Source organism: Tympanuchus pallidicinctus, unplaced genomic scaffold (genome assembly GCF_026119805.1).
Source record: "Tympanuchus pallidicinctus isolate F22 unplaced genomic scaffold, pur_lepc_1.0 scaffold2, whole genome shotgun sequence".
Lineage (NCBI taxonomy): Eukaryota > Metazoa > Chordata > Aves > Galliformes > Phasianidae > Tympanuchus > Tympanuchus pallidicinctus.
The window spans coordinates 26207400-26228936 of NW_026294721.1; the positions used below are offsets into that span (position 1 = coordinate 26207400).

General features: G+C 32.3%; 1 protein-coding gene and 1 long non-coding RNA gene across 5 annotated transcripts in view; one reads left to right on the forward strand and one right to left on the reverse strand.

Annotated features, from left to right (window-relative positions):
- The window catches only part of LOC128080325 (uncharacterized), a 987521-nt gene that overhangs the window by 242487 nt on the left and 723497 nt on the right, over positions 1–21537 (forward strand). The gene's annotated exons all lie outside the window — the stretch shown is intronic.
- Positions 1–21537, reverse strand: part of SGCZ (sarcoglycan zeta) — a 335417-nt gene that overhangs the window by 45445 nt on the left and 268435 nt on the right. For all 4 annotated transcript variants that reach the window (XR_008206602.1, XR_008206600.1, XR_008206601.1 and 1 more), the window contains exons 4-5: positions 10258–10345; positions 588–710 (exon numbers count right to left, since the gene is read on the reverse strand). Coding sequence is in view for 1 of the 4 variants with exons in the window: in XM_052682407.1 (XP_052538367.1) it covers positions 588–710; positions 10258–10345 (211 nt within the window). In the remaining 3 variants the exon portion in view is untranslated. The remainder of the gene's footprint in view (positions 1–587; positions 711–10257; positions 10346–21537) is intronic.

A 21537-nucleotide genomic window follows, 5' to 3' on the forward strand; every position in this document is an offset into this window, starting at 1 on the left:
TTGTCCTATTCCTGGTGTTCCTGGAACATTTGCATTTATTTAAAACAAATCTAACCTTTTTTTTTTTTTTTTTTTTTTTAAGTTAACACGTCTAATATCAAACATGTAACTTACCCATATATGTATGCATGTAATGATGACAGTAAAATATCAGTGACAATTTTATTTTTGTTCTGTTGAACAAATGTTGAAGTCAAGGCAAGTATTTTGCGTACTACAATTCAGTCAAGACTTCTAAAGTATAGTAGAGTACAAACCCTTAATTCACACATAAGTTGGAACTAGTATTTCAAATACAGAACTATCAATATCACGATAAAGAACAAAAGCTTTTACCACTGTGAAGCAGCATTACCTAATCAGATGATATAGCAACCACAGAAAAATGCTTTATTAACAGTAACATATAAAACCAAATGTCTGTGTTGAGGGTAATTTTTACCATTTGCTGGTCAAGCAGAGTTAAAATTCAAATCTGCCTTTGTAGGAATTCACCTTTTGAATTCTGCAATATCTTTTGGTCAATAAGGGAATAAGAAGAGAGGGAGAGGACTAACATTCATTTAGAAACCTTACAATTAACATACCTGTTACCTTCAGTCTGTCAGCTCCAATGACTATCTCATCTTCATCTGCAGAAAATAATACTTTTCCACCTTCACTTGCCCTTACTTCAAATCTCTTACACTGGGCCTCCACAGCATCAGCTCCTGAAAGGAAAGTGAATGGTTTACCTAAGATATTTTGTAAAAACAAAAGTATTCATCTGCATGCACAGAGTACCATAAACGCATATGTGAGGATTTTGTCAAATAGTTTCCTTTCTGTTAGGCTGGTAAACAGTTTTTATTGTAAAGTAATGTTAAATTAATATATAGAGTAACTTTTTCATTATTTTACACCAAGTTTAAATTTAAAAGAACTGCGCAAAACATCTATTTCAGTATCGTGTGGAAGATAACACAAGAATTCATGATGTACTCAAACTCTGTGAACTTGATGAAATGTCAGTTCATACAGTGCTTTCAGAGGTTAGTTCAGCCTGAAGTGTTTCTTCTTTCAAATGGGAAAAGAAAAGGATAAATAAAAGAGGAGACTACACCATGAAAATCAGATTCTCAGTGCAGAGGATAATGATATTTCTCATTCAGTTCTATTGCAAATTTGAATAGCAGAATAAAAAAAAAAGAATGACAACAAAAAAGAGAGACATCACAATTTATTTCAGATTCTATGACAGAAAAGTGCCAAATGACTCAAAGCTCAAAAGATCTAACATAATTATGAAATCAAATAGACCTATGGGATGTACCAAATCTCAAGTGCTTTGTAATATATAGGCATTATCTTTATTCTTCATGTTTTGTCTGCTAAATTACTTTTTAAAATTACTTTATTTTATTAATTGGTGAAAGCATACTTTATTCTGAAAGTAGTGTTTTAAAGTGATGAACAGAATAAAGCATAACGAGCATTAAAAAAAATTCAAGATTTCAGGAAATAATTATCTATCGATTTTCTCATTAATTCCTAATTAAATTTCAAATGTACACCTGAAACTTATCAGTATAAATAGGTAAAAATTTAGCAGAAAGCATCAGTGACAAAGAAATCCACATGTATTATTTCAGTTTTATTTATCTGGATCATTGGTTTACTTTCATTTTGTCAAATTTTTCAGTTTAATATATAAAAGTACATTTACAAAATATATAAGAAGAAATACAAAAAAATGTGATAGCTAATTTGAGGTGAAGAACTGCAATATCAGGCCTTATTTTGCAAAATCAGCTATTAAAAAAATAATCTTTCTGTTAAGAAATACGAGTAGTCCAAACTACCCTTACAAGATTAGTTCTAGTTTTTTATGCTTTTACTTCATGTTGCAATCAGGTATTAACAGTGCATCGCTTAGTATTGCTTACTGCTGGAAGAATGGTTAGTATATTCAAGCCACTTGAGAGATTACAAAAAAAAAAATTAATACATGTTAACTTAATCTCTTTGATGTGGAACCAGATGTGACTGTTATGAAATGGTTTGGAAAAGTTAAACTGTCTACAGAGTAATCAATGCTATCAAAATGGAATTCTGTTTCATTACATTTTCATTTCCCAGTTGAAATAAGAGTAATCAGTTGCACATGCAGTACAGTATTGTTTTATCTTCTCAGCCATAATGCACCTTGCTATGTTTCCAAAAACACTTTACAAATCTACAATTTCTGAATTTCTAATACTAATTTCTAATACTAGTACCTACAAAGAGAGAATCATCTCTCTGTATGAAGAAAGCAAACCTAAAATTTTACAGCTCCAACTTGTAGAGCAAACTATCCACTATGCTTATTTTCAGATTATCCAGATGACTGTATCTCCTTTAATAATGAATACATCAGTTCACAGAAACATGGAAGAAAATCTAATCTCCAGATTCTTTACTGAAATGTAACTTATATCAAACATTTGACCATCCAAAAAACTTTCAGGCTGCACTGATAAATGGACTTCAAACTGAATATGTAGTCTACTTCTCTATATATTTAATTTGAATTAAGGCAAAACTACACCAAGTTTTCTTGTTGTTTTGTGTCAGGAAGAATTATTTACTTGCTGTTTAAGTTCTATAAAGTTTAATAATTAAATAATTACAATTCTGCAAAATGTAATTCATTTAAATCATATAGATGATGTATATTTTATACACATCCATATATCATATATACTGTTATAAACATATGCTTGTTGTGCAATAGACTCATAATTGAAACTATTATTAAACCAGATGCATATGGATACAGAGAGTTATAATACTGTAAATAGCATTAAGACAAAAGCAGATAAAATTTCAAGCAAAAACTGTGTGAACTGAAATTCATGTTTTTAAAGTTTTGCTTTCTGAAGTCAATATTACAATTAAAATATAACTTTGAAGATGGAAGCACAAATCCTGGGTAGCAGATAATGGTTTCTTTCACTGTACTGTGGGCACGTGCAGTCATCATAGCTTTCTACCCAGCTCAGATTTCTCCAACCAGCAGAGGTGAATCTCTTCCCCATAAATTTTGTGGTTATGTATATTTTGCTTGGTGATGCCCCGTATCATGTTTTCTGCTGTGGGCAACCATATAAAGTGTTGCTTTTTTTGTTTTGTGTTGGGTTTTTTGTTTGTTTTTGTATCCCTCCACCCCCCCCCCTCCCCCCCCCCTCCGCAGTTCCCACAGCATTTATTTCCTTTTCAGTTTTCCATAAAATAATAAAACAAATCTAATGACACTTCTAGGATATGAAGTGGCAGATGTTGGTTCTCTCCACCTCATGATCTACATACCCATTAGTATACTTAAATGATAAGTAGTATAAATGAAAGCTCACATAAAGTAAAATATGGAATAAAACGAACAACAGAAGAAAAACAAATCCAAAAAAATCAAATTAAAGAAGATGATTAGCAGATTTCCCTTTCCTTCTTAAAAGATAGGTGAATGTCAGAGACATCACAGCATTCTCTTCCATAACAGAAAACTGCTTTCTCCTTTCTAGAAGCAAAATAGGTAGGAACTTTCAGTGTCAACTGAAACAACTTTAGGATCCCAGATGCCTTGATAACCCATGGGAGATAAGAGCAACAAAACAGCTTCTCCAAATAAATCATCTGTCCTTATATTCACCAATGACAACTCATGAAGTTTTAAAACTGTAAGTTGGAGTAACTTCTTTTAAGGTAAATGCAGTCCTTAGTTTTGATTTGTAAAATACGCTCACTCTGTGTTACTTTGATCTCTAACTGATGTTAGCGATTCAAAGAGAAGTGACTATTCCAGGTGACTAATTAACATCAGATCTATTGAAAGTTTTTCATGGCAGAAAGACATCTAGAAGAAATTTCTGAATACGTAGCTAATCAACCCTAATCATACAATGCCATCTTTTCATCATTCAGCTGCAACTGCAATATTTATCTCCTAAGAATAACCCAAGGAAAATAAAAGCCTTTTCAGAGGTATATTAATTTGTTACAGAAATCTCGAAAGTCTATACTATGTATGCATTTAAAAGTCCTTTCTGTGTCTGAGGTAAGTTTTATCAAGACACCCTGTACATCTAGAGATGGCACAATTAAAAATCTATTATTGGGATAATACAGAATTGGAAATGCCATAGTCTGGTAATAGGTGTAAACTAGGACTTTATACTCTGGGGTTTGTGATTTTCTGTGACAAACATTTCCAAACTTTACCACCTACTACCTACTTATATAAACCTCTTTTGAAGTTAGAAATTGAGGTTAATTTATCATAGATGACTCAGTAAGACATCTGCTAAAAATCTAAGCTGAAAAATGACTCCAAGTCTTGAATGACATTACTCCTCACCCATATTTTTGATAACTCTTTCTGCTAACTCAACATCTTCAACAACAGCAGCATGCTATTGACTTTCTTATTTGAACATCATTTGAATATCATTCATTTATTCATTTTATATGTTTTTTCAATTAAATTAAAAATGACTTCACATTTATTTGTCCTTTTTTTTTGTTCTTCACCTAAATCATTCCTAGTTAGAATAATATATTCTTACTAATATTATTGAGCTGTCTGAACATCAGGGAAAGTTTTAAAAAAAAAAAAAAAGGGAGTTAAAATAAAATCTTAATGTCCTGTCAGGGACTTGTTAAAGGGCCAGATGCTGTAGGTAATTTAATAATGCTTAGCACACAGCAGCAGCCTTGTGAATGTCAAGACAAATGCACAGCACATGCTTTTGCAGTTAAATGATATATTAGCAGTTAATACAGCTTAGGACAAATAATTAGTGCCATCTTTTGAAGATATATGCTGTATCCCTCAAAACCTAGATACCAACGAATAATGCCTATTATTTTTTTCTTTGGAGATTTTTCTCTCATAAAAGGAAATTACTTTTTCCTGCTCAGAACATTTGGGTAGTAGTTATGCTTCCTGTATTGGCCAACAGTGCATGGGTAAAAACAGCATGACAGATGGCAATGAATTAATATTTAAACACTAACACTTCTGTACCACCATGCAAACCATTAATGACCTCTTTCCGCTCAAACACTTCTACATTTAATCCAACCACTGCACAGAATTGCCTGTCCACTATTCAGAAAAATAGTTTTTTTTCTTTTTTTTAAAGACGGAGAATTTAGATATTTAAGGACAAATACAAAATATCATTTTTTTTTCCTAATTTTCATCTGGAAATAGTGGAAATATTCACCCTTACATTTAACATGCAATGAGATAGAATAATGTAATGGTTTTGGCTAGTATAGAGTTAATTTTCTTTTAGATGCTCTTATGATGCTGTGTTTAGGATTTTTATGAAGAGAGTAGTGATAGATAGCACGCCAATATTTAAGTTGCTGCGTAAAAGTGCTGCACAGAGCCAAGGACAACTGCAGAAGAAAAAGTAAAATAAACCTCCTTGCATATGACTTTAAGGCTATCAAACCTTAGGAACTCATCCTGACTTTGAGAAGGCATCTTTTCCTCCATGTGCTTGGCCTTTTCTTATCAAATCTAGATTACTGAAAGAAAAACACACTGGAGACCAGGTATTTGGTGTTTCAAAAACAGAATATACAAATATCACAAATATTATAAAGATAAGTATCAGACTAGTATGAAAATAACTGTGCATGTTTTTCTTTTTGTTTGTCAGTTGCAGATATTGTTTTCATTTGATCAGTGCATCTTCAGATACCTACTAACATAATCTGTACTTTGTATACTAGGTAAAAATAGATTTACTGGTCTCAGGTAAAGGCAAAGAAAAGAAGTTGAGTCAAAGCACTACTACAGAAAAGTTTTAGTTTCTGAACTCAGTATTTCATCAGGAAAACTATTATTTTTAAGATTTGTGAAGACTGTGTGATTTGTGCTACTACAGATAGTAGTTAAAAAAAAAAAAAAAAGGATCTTTTATGCATAGTAGAGAACTTTGCTATTGCTGTTTAGAACCAACAACAAATATGTGCTCTCACCTCAGAAAGTACCAAGCTGAAATTGCACAAAATTTAAATGCTGTCTTACTACAGCTTGCATTTCCGTTCCTGGGGAAATGCAGAATTCTTGATGTATCAACTGACATTGTATGCTCTTGTACACAGAAGAAGGAGCTTCTAGGTTAAACAATGGCACTGATTATCAGAGAAGATTACTATTTGGGCCTAATAAGTAACAGAAAAAAGCTTACCACTCTTTTTATAGCACCTGTTCATCTGAGAGTTCATAAGCAAGATGCAAGATTATATTTAGAATCATAGAATATTTTAAATATTAAATAGCAATGTTGTGTTATGTCTGCACATCACATATAACTAAGATATGACCAATATTGCTTAAAATAATAATGACTGAATGACTTAAAGCATTCTAAAATATTATGTAAAATATGTGACTTTTTCAAATAGATCTTGTTACTCAGATGCAAATTGAAATATGAGCCATTGGTGATATTGTGTATTTAATACTTCCGTGACTTAATTATGTAAAGAAAGTTTTAAAAAAGCATTATTTTCCAATGAGTTAATGCAAAGGTTAGTGACAACAGCCCATGTTGAATATCAAATATACATGAAACTAACTTACAAATGAAACAGAAGTAAAAACTGGACAAGTTTTAGCAACAATTTTTTTTTTAACTAGTCCATTAACTATTACTACTTTTCGAAGCTGAAGCAAAACAAACAAGGTGGAAGGCTTTATATTATTGCCAGCTGACTTTAACAGAGAAGTGCAGAAAAAAAAAGAGATAAATTTCAATTAAATAACATGTTAATCTTTAAAAGGCTACTTTGGCAAGACCAATAAAGTGTTGGCAAAAGGGTAGAAGTTTTGACCAATTTTCAGAGCTTCTTATTTTCCTAATCCCACACATCAAGACAACTACTTAATGGTAGTAGTTTATCATGATATCTCAGCTAAATCCACTAATAATATAACTAAACATACCTTATGTGAGCTGCACAAAAAACTTTTCATAGCCCAGATGGTTTTTAAGACTTTTCTAGAGATTAGACAGACAGAAACAGATAAGATCACATTGCCCAGTAATGAGAATGCCCAGTTATGAGAAGGGATGAGACTCAGATTCCAGCTGGACATTTCAACTGTTTTGAGCAATGTGGCTGGTTTTCTGACTGGTTCTTGGCTTTTCTCACATGCTTTGCCAGGAGGACACTTAAGGCCATATGGCCTCTCAGGCATTACTCATCCTACCACATTCATGGTAATGTCCGCAGTAGAAAGAGGTCCTTTACCCTGCGGTAAGTACAAGATAACCAACCTGCACTAGAAAACCACAAATTTACCTCAGTTTTAAAGCTCTAAAAATAACAGATGAGTTACACTTTCAACACATGATAAATTGTTTATATTCCTATACTTGAAACGTATTGGAATTTAAATACTATACTTCCTATGCTGGCCATAAACTTTCATAAGAAACACTATAACAGTTATACAATCAAAGTTAATCATCTTAGGCTGTGTCAATTATCTAATTATTCTCTCAATCAACAGGTAACTAGCTGGTAAAACAAGGGAAAACACTAAATAACAGAATTGTTTCTCAGAAAATTAAATAAACAATTCAAAACTAGTAAGCAATAGCAAGCTATACAAATAATTTAGCATAGAAATTAGGAATTCTGTGTTTTCTTAGAATAGAAAAGGAAGAGAGAGAGAATTAATGAACAAATAAAAACCTTTGCCAAAATGAGAAGAGTCCGATTAATGAGAAAATCCCTGAAAGGAAAATTTTGAAGGAACTATTTTTTCTTCCTATTTTAGTTGAGGAATACAAATTCAGAAAATCCTGAGAAAGGGATAACTCAATAGCAAACTTTGGGTGATATGTCTCTTTAACAGCTATTCATAATCTGATTGCACCACTTTTTTAAGAGAGCATTTTTTTAATGTAAAAATAATACAAGTGGATTGTTTAATATATTGTAGATTTTTGAAGATTCACTTTTGTTTCGGGAGTACAGGTAGGCAAATTTCTCTTTAAAGGAAAGAAGAGTGATGACAAAAGATATCTACAATAAAATGGACTGAGGTGTTTACAAAGGGAATATAGGAACTGAAGTGTTTGCAAAAGGAACATCACAGTTATTTCAGTCACTTTGGAAGTGAAGGAGTAGTAGGATTTGCTAAGTGGTAGGGTGTAAGCAAAGCTGGGCACAGGTGACTGGCATATGTAATTTAGATAAGGAGGAAAGGGACTGTTTCTACTTCTAGAAGGTTACACACCTGTTACTTTGAATGCACAATTATTTCTGCCCCAATAACCCACATGATGGAACACAGCAAGTAAACAAGGAAATTTTCTAAAGAAAAAGCAAAACCAAAAAACTTGAATACACAACAGAAATTTTGTGGTAAATGGAAGAGTCACCAAATCTGACTAGTTATTTGAAAAGCTTTATCTTATAAAATCAATATAAAATCATCATAAAATCAAGAATTTGCCTGTCTCTTCTCTGCTTTACACAACAGAAGGTTTTGCAAGGGAGATAGGAACAACATATTTTGAACATTAGGTGCCCATTAATTTCTTTGATTTCCAATAGCAGAATGTTCAGCCTTTAACTGATTGTACTCTGGTAGTTACGTGTGCCTAAACCAACAAATGTTACATTATAAATTTCACAATAAGAAATAACTTTGTATGTATTCAATATTATATGAGGAATTTATGTAAAAGTAAGAATGTTCATATAGGTAAAAATAAAGGCAATATAACCATTATGAGAAAAATAGGAAGATGAGGAATAAAGTCAATACAATATTGTAATTTAGCAAACTCCCCCTTCCCAGACTCTGCACCTTCTGCAAACCCATTAAGAAGCTTACAGGTGTTCACTGTAATGACTGTAAAAAAGAACATGCTTTCATCAGGCCTTTTTGTTTTTATAATATTATTATCTATTGTGACATCTTTAGATAAAATCACTGTTCATTGTTAGAATCACTCAGCAAGAATGGTGCCAGCAGTAAGAGCATCTTACGTATTTCAGTCAAAGTGACTATCTGCCACAGGCAACTCTTCAGCAATTAGATAAAGTGGAAGGTTTATTAATACAGCTACCAGATGAAATGGAACTGTGTTCCATAAACACACTGGCAAGTACAATATGGCTGGAACAGGTGTTTGCTTAAGTTTCCTCATCTGTATCTGCTAGTTAGCCTGCTTACCTCTGTACACTCTTTTGATGTGGTTATTGAGGAAAATCAGTGCAGATGGTGTCTTGTTCTACAAGGTTTTTTTGCAACACGAAGCTACAGTTTTCAGCTGAAATGAAAGCTCAGTGTAGACCACAACTAGAGTTTAACTTAAAACTTTACCAGTCAGCACGCCCTTGATTTAGGAGGAAAAAGGGTAGATAAACAGAGCTTAACCAAGAAGTGAAGAATAAAATAGAAAAAAAAAAAAAAAAAAAAAGGGGGGGGGGGGGGGGATATCTCCTTAAATTTATACATACTTTAGTATGTTACATATTGGTATACATTTCATTGTGTTCCCAGTCAATATGCATTGTTTTATGACTTTGTACTGGTACTTGTACTTACTTGTTACTTGTACTGGTACAAAAATTTTTATAAACTGTTGAAAGTAATAAAGGCAGGGAATAAATAAATTTAAAGAAGAACCAAAACAAAAATCTACAGGAAACAAATAACAGATTTTTTATTTTTATTTCATTTAGAATGTTGATTGGGTAATATTTTATACTTTGCAAAATATCAGAGACTGATGACAGGCAGTATGATTTCCATATATATGTTCTGGTGACTAGGAAAGCATTTGAGTTTCTGTTTTGTTTTTTCCATTCTGATACTTCAAATGATTTTCAATACATGATAGTACAAATATATTGTAAGAATAATGGGAACAAACCAAATTTCCACTGAAACAATGGAAAAATGACAGAACTTGTAAGAAAATAATGGCTATTTTCCCTTTGAAGTTGTTGCTAACTTTTTTGTTTTATTACATCTGTCTAAAAAACCAATCTTTTCTCATTAAGCTATGTTTTAACTACGTATGTCCATTCCTACTTTCTCTGCCTTCAGCTAATGCTAATTATACTTCTATGATCCACTGTTTCTTTTTGGTATATGGTGACAAGATTTTTTCTGATTCCAGTATTTTATCCTCTGTTTTAATTAAGCTATTCATAAATCTAAACTCATATACATAACAGTCAATAAAGAACACTCACCTACTGTCAGTTGTCCAGTTAACTGTCCCATGTGATTTCTCGCATTCACTGTTACATTTCTGTCAGACTGTAAGACCAGTGGGCTATCCTGGGAAACATGTATAAGACAATAAATGAGAGAAAAAAGTATTGAGGTAGAATTAAGTCAGAACTAAGCATGCATGTTGAGAGGGGAGTTCTGTCAAATATAATCATTTTTTTAGAGTTCTAATTTTTGTTAAAATGAATCACAGTAATTCTCTTTTTAAGCCTAAATCCTGAGAGCATAGAATCCCTTGTTTAGAAATCAGAATTGAACCTAATTTATAAAAACTGGGCTTTAGTTATTGAGGGTAAGACAGAGTCAAAAATTCAAAAACTTTATACAAACCTGTTTTATTATTCTTTTCATATATTCATTATATATAATTTTGAATACTTTTTTAACTACCTCATCAACACTATTCTACATAATTCTATTAAGCTGTACAACTTGAAGAATTTGGATTACATTTACCAAAACTTTTCCAAATACAGCCATGAATACCTTTGAATGTAACAAATATCATTATTGCCAAAAAGCGAAAAAAAAAAAAAAGAAAAAAAAAGAAAAAAAAAAAAGAGTGCACTGCAAGGCAAGGTCATATAACACATCATTTCTTCTCTTACTATTTTTTGAAGGCAATTTTGAAAGCACAAACTTTTTGAGATATGTAGACTTTTTTTTTTCAGCTTTCAATTATATATGTTTGCTCAAACGTAATGTTGTAAAAAATTTTTCTTCAATTCTGATTTGTGAAAGTTTTGTTTCAGCCCAAGAAATAAATATTCCAACATAGTAGGGGGCCTAAACTTCTTCAGAATCCACAAAAGCTGCAAGAAAATCAACTCCAAAGCTGATGTAAGAAAAGTATAACCAATACCAGTACACACCTCTCGGAAACAGCTGAGTAAGTGCCTTAGATAGAAATGATGAGAGGCTAGGAAGATATTTTGGAGATTCATTACCCAATCCTTCTGTTCTTAGATTTTTCCCTGGACCTTCATTATTGGACATTCTTGTATTTAGCTTGTTAGATTAAATTAACTTCTTTTTGTGAGGGTGTGTGACAATAAAAGTTATTCCCATTCTTGAAAGATTTTAAGAAGAAAAAGAAAGGAGTTAAGAAGCCATATAAACAGATTTATTTTTAACTGGATGATGCATTCAGTTTGCACTTTGATCTTCTACGGCCTGTAATCTTTTCCTTTTAATCCATGGCTATCCTCTGAAAGTAACACTTTTCCCAGATGTTTTCACAATAATTATGAATCTTAACTGGTACTCAGTGCCCTGGAAAGTCTGAAATTATTCTGAGCTAATTTCTAAGAGCTCAGGTCTGCTTCTTCTCTCACTGGACCCTACAACCACATTCATGTCCTAATTATCTCTGCATTATGGAATCTGGCAGATGAAATTTGCTATTGGACTTGTCCATATTTCCAGATAAAGTGTTATAATTATCAGTGAGACACTGTCTTCAGTGTGACTGGTTTGAGCTGTGCATGTGATGCAATCAAGGGAGCTTCTGGCAACAAAAGCAGCTGCTTAGAACCTTTTTCTCAACACTTGATTTGATTTCCACTTTCCTTATGGTCCTTTGAAGATCATTAGCTCAGGAAAATTCTGTTCTGGGAAGGGAGGTTGTCTTGGCAGACAGCTGCATGGCCAGAGTATATTTTTAAGGAGCCCTTTTCACTTTTCTATAGTCAGTAGAGGAGAAGAGGCTTTTCACTTAGAATATGTCACTCTTTGCAAGGGAGCGTGCTCTCAAACCTATTTTTGTCTTCTTAGCTGAGGCTTAGGCAATTTACACTTTCAGTGTTAATGATCTGATCTGAGATTAGACCTTACTAAAAGATTTTTCAAGGTAACCTTGCCTCGTAGGTTTTCTTATGCTCAGGCTCCAATTGTAAATAAAGACCTTGGATATCAAATTTTCAAAGACAGGATAATGAAAGTTTAAGTGAACTAAACTTTCCTTCTCTTATTTAAAAGATAAGAAGAGTGATAGAGAAGCTAAGAACTTACATCTGTATTCCTTACTTCCTAGATATCAAATATGTAGCTGCAAGCTTAAAGTGTGAACCAAATAAAACAAGTGTCTAACTCGTATCAATTCAAGTCCAATATTTTATCTCTAGCATGTGCTGCACCACTGTTTCCACAGGAAGTGCCTAAAGAACAGTTTCAAAGTGTTCAAAGGTAGACTAGTCAGAGGAGATAACTACTTAAAGAAAACTTTGTTAAAATCACTGAAATTTTAGATCTATAAGAGGACTATACTATGAAATCAGTGTCAGTCATATGAATGCAAATTAACAGATGTCTGCAGCGTTAACATGGTGGATAATTATAGGTCTGAGTCACTAAATCCGCCACTCAACATAAACTTAAGCTTGCACTTTAATGGACATGATGATGAAGATGATCCACAATATGCCTTTCATTCAGGTACTGATATGGATTTAGAAGTTTATCATCATAATTTTTTTTTCCTGGAAATTAGAAATTTAAACCAATGTTTTGATTAATATATAAAAGGACTAAATAAATAAAGATAATTCAGCTCTCCAAAAACTGTGAATAAAGAAGATTTGTTCTGAAGACAGATAAACCTTGGAAATTAGTTACTTTCCAGGGTAAAAATGTATAAGAACCATATTGGTATATTAGTAAATCATTTCATGTAGTTAATGAAAAAGTTCCAGGTAACACAAAGTTAAAAAAAAATAGAAAACACACACTAAAGAAGTGCAAAGATAGAATCACAGAATGGCTTGGCTTGGCAGAGACCCTAAAGATCATACTCTCCTTGCATTGGCAGGGACACTTCCCTCTAGATCAGGTTGCTCAAATTTCCACCAATTTAGCCTTGAACACTTCCACGGATGTGGCATCCAGAGATGCTCTGGGCAGTCTGTGGCAGTCCCTCAACACCTTCTGAGTAAAGAATTTCTTAATATCTTATACCATTTTCTTATAAATTCAGGTTTTTTTGTAGGTTGTTTTTTTTTTTTTTAATCTCAAATCTAAAGTGGAAACAATTGTAATTAGAGAAATAATGGATTTAATTTGTCAGTTTTATCCCTACAGTACTGACCTTCAGCATCACTTTTTAGTTTAGAAGTGTCATGCAAGTATCATTAGTTTCCTTTTATCATTTTATAGAAAACTGGAAAGGAGTTGGACTCTGGAAATTATTTGGTTAAAAAAAAAAATAGAAAAATAAGAAAAAAATGAAACCTGAATATTCTTGGTATATATCTACAGTACAAAAGATACAGTGCAGTGCATCATTAAACAAAGTACTCATAATAATTTGTGGAGAAGAAATTTAATTCTGCTGGTAAGAGATGTTAATTTGTTTCCTTGATCAATATCATTACACTTTCCTGCCTTAAAAACGCTCACTGGGTCTCTGACCTCTTATCGGTTGTGTGTATCATCTAGCTTAATGCCACAGAAAACCTGCTACGTATAGTAATTTAAATAGAATAATACGCAGTCCTCCAGAGAGCCACATGTACTGGTAAAGATGCACAGTGATTTTTGCTATAGCCTCCAGACAAAAATAACCTCCTTGTTTTACTTCCTCATATAATGCACCATGAAATTTTTATTATGGCAGGACTCAGTCATGCATAGAAAAGCTTAGTGATAAAGCAGAAGCAAATATTTAAATAGCAGGGAAAAAAAAAGATGTGATGACTTTTCTGGAACTGATTTAAACATCAAACAAAATTTTAAATGTACTTCAAATACAAACATCTCAACTAAAAATAAAACACAACATGCACTGGGAGGAAGTTAACGTGTTAAATGCCTACAGCTTCACTCCTAAGACACTAAGCTTGTGAAACAATGAATAAAATAGTATATTACTCAGTTGCAAAGCCCCCAGAAAGATTTTACTATGACAAATATAGGAAACCAATGCAAGTTTTAAAATCCAAACCCAAAACAGTAAGGGTGGAATGATTATCCATCCACGCAAACTATGATTTCTTGTTTTCTAGGTATATCAGTTATTGAATGGATTTGTGACATTAAGGAAAATCCAATAGTCCATCACATTATTTTAAATGTTGAAAAGCAGTATTCCATTTTCTTTTGTGTGGAAATGTAAACCACATTATTCTGCTATACTGCAATAAGAAAGTATTTATTATGCTTTTTTATTCTCAAGTGCTAGAACTTGAAAGACAGTAGCATTTTACTCCAGGAAGAAGTTGAAGATTTTTTTAGGAAGAAATGTACAAATCAAAGTATACCCAGACATTTGCAAGTTCTGTCCTGCCATTCTCTATTGAGAGATCATTTCTCTACAGTTTAAATTGTTTTAATTTTCTACTAAATAGCTGAGAAACAAAGAAAATCATACTGCAGTCAGTCTGATAACTTGTATATATGTACATGTTTTAGAGGATTTCCAGTTCCTGAGATGTCTACGACTGAAGAAAGGGAGTATCACTCTAATTCATTTGATGTATAACAGGAAACATGTCATTTTAAATACAGATACATTGTACTACAAAATAAAATGCTACCCACAATCTAAAATGAAAAAAAAAAATACACCAAACCCTTCCAAATTAAACTAGTCCATTATAAGTTCACCTGATTCTATAGGAAATCTGACATAAATGTGTACACTCCAGTATGGCAGTAGGCTCTGGGTTCCATTTTTGTGGCACTTTTCAATATCCAGCAAAGGATTATATGGAAGCAATATTTCCATCACCACTTTTTATTTCACTATTATCTCTATGATAGAAAATTTCAAATTTCTTAAGCTTTAGGCTTAAGAAGGATGAACAAACTCTAACAAATTACATAAATAGTAACGGGAATCTGAAATGAATAGTATAGCTAAGGCAAAGAACCAAAAGAAAACTTGCTATCAATAAGAATTGTCAAAAAGTCTATTTAGTGCATATTAAAATTAATAAATTATATATAAATATGACATAAAAGTAAAGCAAAATAAGCCAGCCAGCAATATTTTATTAGAAATTTTATTTTAGATAAATATTACACTTAATATTTTATAGAAAGTTAAGGTGGCTGTAACATGCGGTGAAATGATGCTACCAGTATTCGAAGCAGCAGGTTCAATAGCAAGTCAGAAATAGTTATCTTTATTTTTTGTTTCTTCACATAGCTATATTAGTTCCTACAATGCTGATATTTCCTGATAAGACTTCCTTCAAGCAGAATCAGTCACTGTTGGATCTTAATTACCTTGACAATATTTCCAGCACTGCTAGTTCTCTATCCCCATGTTAAATAAGCAGAAGAAAACTGCATATTTCTTCTCTGACACACCCTACCAAAAAAAGGGGGAGGGGGGGAAGGAATATTGAATATTACGGTTATTTCATTGAGCCTTCCACTGAAAGCACCTGTTAATTATTTCATCAATTGTTAGATGCATTCTGGCTTCATTACTGTTTGATGCAAGCACTATCAATTCTATGGGCATTTATCATTGGGCTTTGATCAAGACATCAAAAAAGAAATGAGAATAAGAACAGCAATGACAGGAATTATGGTCAATTTGCTGATTATCTCTTGTAATATCTATTATGAAAAGTGTACTACTCTACATATTCAGAAAGTTTCTTTATTGAGATAACCAGTGCTGAACACATCAACATCTATGGTAACGGTCTCAGAATGCATTTTATCAGCTGTAAAGCATAACAATTCACTCCAAAGATTTCTTTGCAGCATTAATGTAACATCCGTGGCGTTACTGAGAAAAGTCCCTTTTGGGGGACACTAGCTATAACAACTACATAACTTTGCACACAGTCTTTGGCTTCAAGCAGGAGAAGATAACTTGTAACTCTTCTGTTTTAAGACAAAACCATGACCTACACTTCCACACAGTCACTCCAGTCTTCTTCCTTACAATTCCCCATCTTCTCACTTAGAAAGATTCAGTTAAGTCCTGTTATTTCCTTATCCTTTTTTCCTGTTCATTAGGCTATCTTGGGTGATGCTACACCTATAGATCCTCTGTTTTCCTCCACCCTTCTCTATTACACACCATTCTTGACTCTATGGCTTGAGCTAAATTTCTGAAAGGAAACAACACGTGCTGACAAGTGTTATTCCCACCTGATGGAAGAGTGTGGTTACCTCATATTCATTATCCAGAAAAGAGTAAAATCCACAGTTAAAAAAGATTGCTCTTATAAAAGGGAACTAAGGTGGCTGATACCTATTTAGCTGGCACAGATTATGAAGAGGTTTGCAAGCAGCTAATTACCAAGACACAATACTCTTTGATTTTCAGTACTGCAAGATCTTGAATTGAATTATTTGTCAATAAAATATATAGTCTTTATCAACATATACTGCAAGGAATCAATACAATTTTGAGACTGTTAAATCAAGAGTATCTCATGATTTAGACAACATCCCATGCATGTCGTGTACTTACCTTTAATTCTGATATACTAACACTTAGAAATCAACCTTAAAAGGTATTAACTCAGATTCTGTTGTTGCACAATCTTTAACCTTGTAAAACATTCAATAAGAAGCTTTGCCTTAGTGCAATGCAAACTTGGCTCATATCTGAGCTCACAATTTGTTATGTCTCCTCTAAAATTTGTGATCTGTGGACAGAAGATATTCATCCCCACGTTTGTTGTAGAACATGACTTGGTGGTTCAATGAATTGCTTTTCTATTATAAAATTTGTTTTCAGACTTGCCAGTCAGATTCAAAAGTCCTGTTCTTGAGGATAAAATAAAAATAAAATTCTGTATAGAGGATTATGGTTCAGGAAAAGAGACATGTCCCTTTACGGAAACAATTTTCTGTGGTAACAACACTAATATGAAGTTTGCAATTGAAGATAATTGCTAACTTTTTTTTCCAAAAGATATAATTGAAAATTTAACTTTCTTTTCTACTCTGAAACTATTAGGCATTTATTTCTATTTGTACAGCTGGCTAACTTTTCCATACCAGATTAATTTTCCACTACAAACATTAAAAATACTGAATAATTTTTCCCTCCACTGACACAGACTGCAACAAATACTGTCCTGTGACTTTCCCGCTTTTCACACTGACATTTAGATTAAAACAGCTTGAGAAATGCTACAGACCTGGCTCATTTCTTCAACCTGTAGAATTAATCAGTAAAGTTCTAAAGACTGAATTTCTTTTAAATTCAAGACTGGAAAGCAATATGGGAAATTAAAAATTAAAAATTTCCTATCTTCAGTGCTAAAACAAGTGCATTAGTGTTTGAGTATTTTTCCTACTTCTGCATAAAGAAATAAATGAACTTGCAGGCACATAATAAAAATTAGAAAATGTTATAAAAAAGATTATTTGTTTGTATTCCTTAGTACTAACACTATAGCGCTATGTTGTGCTTCTGGCAAACAGACACACTCTTATAAAGGTAAAGGTATGATCAAACAGCTTTAGGCAATTCTGTCTCTATCCAAATACCACAAATATTGTCAGTGCAAATCATTATACTCACATTTCCATTATAATGTTATTGATATTATTTTATAACCTTATTAAACTCAGTGTAAAATATTTCTAGTACAACTGATTTCTTTCAAGTGAAACAAGAAGAAATTTAACAAGATTTTTCTTTGTACATATTTATCCTTAAAGGCAGTGAAATAAATTGTTCCATTATGTGTTTTCAGCTCTGAGTTTTGAGCAAAGGTAACTAAAATAATTGACTTGGTTTGTGTATGCCACAGAATGACTTTTGTGGAGAAAAAGTATTTGGTTTAGAATATTCAAAATGCACAAATATATGAAAATAATATCAAAGTCATTTAAATGCTGCTTATGCAACATTACAGTAAATCAAGAGATTTAACTTAAATTTTACAGAATGTTCTTCAGGATTACAGGAGTCTGTCTAGTAATTTTTTCCTTTCTTGAATCTTGTCAGCCCTTCCAGGATTTTGGACCTTTCTGTTCTTTGAAAACTAATGAGTTAGAACATTTTATGCTTAAACTCAAGTGTATAATTAAAATAGAATTTGTCATAAACACTTAGCTGATATAGAACTATGCAAAGATACTATTTAGTCTACCAGTTCTGATTTAAATAAATATTAAATTAATAAAATTCCTATTGTTATATTGTAATTAAATCAATGCATCTACACATTTGACCATAAAATGCAATGAAAAGAATTTATTAGTTTTTCAGATATTTGTTTTTTAAAGTTGCTTAACAATGAAATAAACAAAGTAATATTAACTGATTTACATTCAAAGAGCCCATTACTCTAAGTCTCCTCAGACAAAAATTTTCCTTCTGTTTTCCCTTATGAGCAGGTTCTCATAGGATATTTGTTATGGAAAAGTGACTTATAGATTTATTTTTAAAACAAAGATTACTAACAAGAATGTCAAGTCTGAAGAATTTAAAGGAACAAAATATACCTAAAACCAGAATGCTATAAAGATAATAATAAAAAATGAAATAGTCATCAGAAACTTAAAGATAATTTAGAACACTAAAAAAATGGGAAAAGTTTCAGAATTTATTATTTATGCAGTTGCAAAAATAAAAATAACTAAGAAAACAAAACTAGAAAGACACCATCTCGAAGTGAAAATAAAAGCCATATACTGACTATTTCCCAGCTCTGGTTTCAGTAATGTAAGTGTATTTTCAATAATGAAAGGAATTGTCTTTATCTTTTCTCAGGATGCAGTGTGGTGTTATCTTTTGCTTCTCAGCAAAGAAAAAGCTTACACTAGTTTTAACGCCAGTCTTCACCCAGTTTCTCAAATTATATGGCTTACCAAAAAAAAAAAAAAAAAAAAAACCAAACCAACAAGCAAACAACAACCAAAAAAAAAAAAATTTAAAATGTTTACCCCGATATTTTCATTGCCTTTAAAATACAACTTGAATAAAACAATTAAAAGAGGGAAGTCCTGAATTAGAGGACAGGGTTAATCAACTACTGGTAGCAAAGAGCAGAAACCTTTTTGAGATTAAAGAAATATTTCACCATTAAAGGTTCTAACAAAATCTGAACATAGACCATAATTTTCATTTGTTCAGAATCTGACCATGCATTCATTCATCACATTCATTAAGGATTCAAACCAAATTCCGATAATAAGTATTCAAAGTAGAAGAGGCCAATCAAGAACTGATCTTGAAAATTCCAGTTTTCCTTCAGACAACAATTTAAAGCAATATCAATTTAAAGCAATAATACTTCTGATATTTTATATCAGGGTGTCATTTATAGTTAAACTCTTATAACCCCCTAAAAATGCCATTATGTTTAAGAAATAATTTCTCAGTAGTGAACTGCAAAGACTTTGGGGCTGCCTGAACTTTATAATGCAAACTATCTTGTCAGTCAAACACAGACCTGTTGTAATCTATTTTAACTGCCTCTTAATTGGTAACTGGCTGCATGATAATTCCTCCCCTGAAGAGCACATTGCTTTTGTTTTTAACTTTATCCATTTTACCATGGGGGATTATGCAGATGAGTACATGAGATTGTCAGGCGATAAAGTAGAAAGCAATGAAAAATAAAACAATTCTAACAGACTGACACATATTCACTCTTTTTTTCTTTTTTTTAATTCATCTTTGTTGTTGCTTTCTTCCAGTGACAGAGCAAAAAACCTGAAGTGAATTATTCCAATAATATTAGAAAATATTTTCTGCTTAAATGTCAAAGTAAAAATAAATTTTAGCTATATTTCAGCTAACCTGCAACCCTTACTTCAGAAAATCTGTATTGCTTAATTTTCATCCTCTGAGCATATTTATGTTATGTTTTGAATTTATTCATCTTTTATCCAGAGTGGTTATGTTTCAGTTAGTTTTGAAAACTATCCTTATATATATATATATATATATATGTATATGGATAGTGTAACAGATGTATGGAACCTGCATCAGGAGACCTTTGAATCAAAACATCTATAATATAAATGCATAGATCTTTTAAATTGTTATGATTCTTTTAATAGCCTGATAATAAATCTAAATATATTATCTTCTCTTATTCACTAACTTAAGTAACTCTACTAGCAATTATACAATGCTTTCATCTGTCTATAATCAAAAATGAAACATGCAGAACAATGCATAAGATGTGGGAAAAACACATCAAAACTAGTTTTGTTTCATCTGGCTAACATTTGCTAGTCAATCTTCTTTTCAATCAATACAATTACAACAACCATGACGATACACAGTTGTATTTCTCAATTTCCTGAGCCTTAATTCAACTAATTTGTTTCCTGTGCAACTATCAGCAAAAGCTCCTACTTCAGCCAGTCTTCAAACATTAGCCATCCATCAGATCCTCTTTCAAGGAGTCTGTCATGAAATTGCATTTTAACAAAGTGTTCTTTCTAGGTCAGTTCTTTTCATGCACCCAATATCCTTAGGGAAAAAGAATTCTAATTAAGAATATTTCTACCCTGAGTCAGCATTTGTGTAGCTTGTACAAAAAGCTAAAATAAATGTATTAAAACAAAAGTACATAAAAGGCAAGGTAAACCGAACCATAAACTACATTATCTTCCTCACGTACTATTTATCATGCAAAATTACTGCTGGCAGTGGAAGCATAACAACACTAGTCAGTGTTCACATAGAGGGAACTGGAAGTTTTCAGAACTCATGCTCTTCCCACTGTATTACATGAAACAGACTTCCATGCTGTTTTCATGCTAACATGCAAACTGAATCAGGCAAGAGACAATCAATTTCATTATTTGTTTTACTTTTTATGTTGTATCTATAAATGATAATGAATATCTCATTTCAAAACCAGGAAGGCTGTATTTTCAAAACAAAGCTCTTTCTATGAAAAGTTTCCAAAATATAATGTTCCCAACAATCAAAATATAAAGAAGTTAAATGCTCTCCTGTATAATCTCTCCAGTTGCTCTTTTTAACCAATGCCCTAGCTAATTCCTGAACAAGCAGTTGGAGACAAAGTTGCAGATTTTAGCTTTATAATCTCTCATCATCCCTTGTTGGAGCATGAACCCTTGTTATCTCATGTCTGAACAAAATGGTATGTCATCCACCTAGAAGAAGGCATCATAGCCCCAGCTCCCATTTTAAGCAGCCAGGAGGGGCAGTCATTTAGATATCCTAGGCCCAGGCATTTAGATATCCTTCTGTTCACTTAAGAAAGGCCAGGGAGGGACAGATACTGCACACCTGGTTTTCATGCCAGAATAAAACAAAGAATGGACAAAACCATCACCCA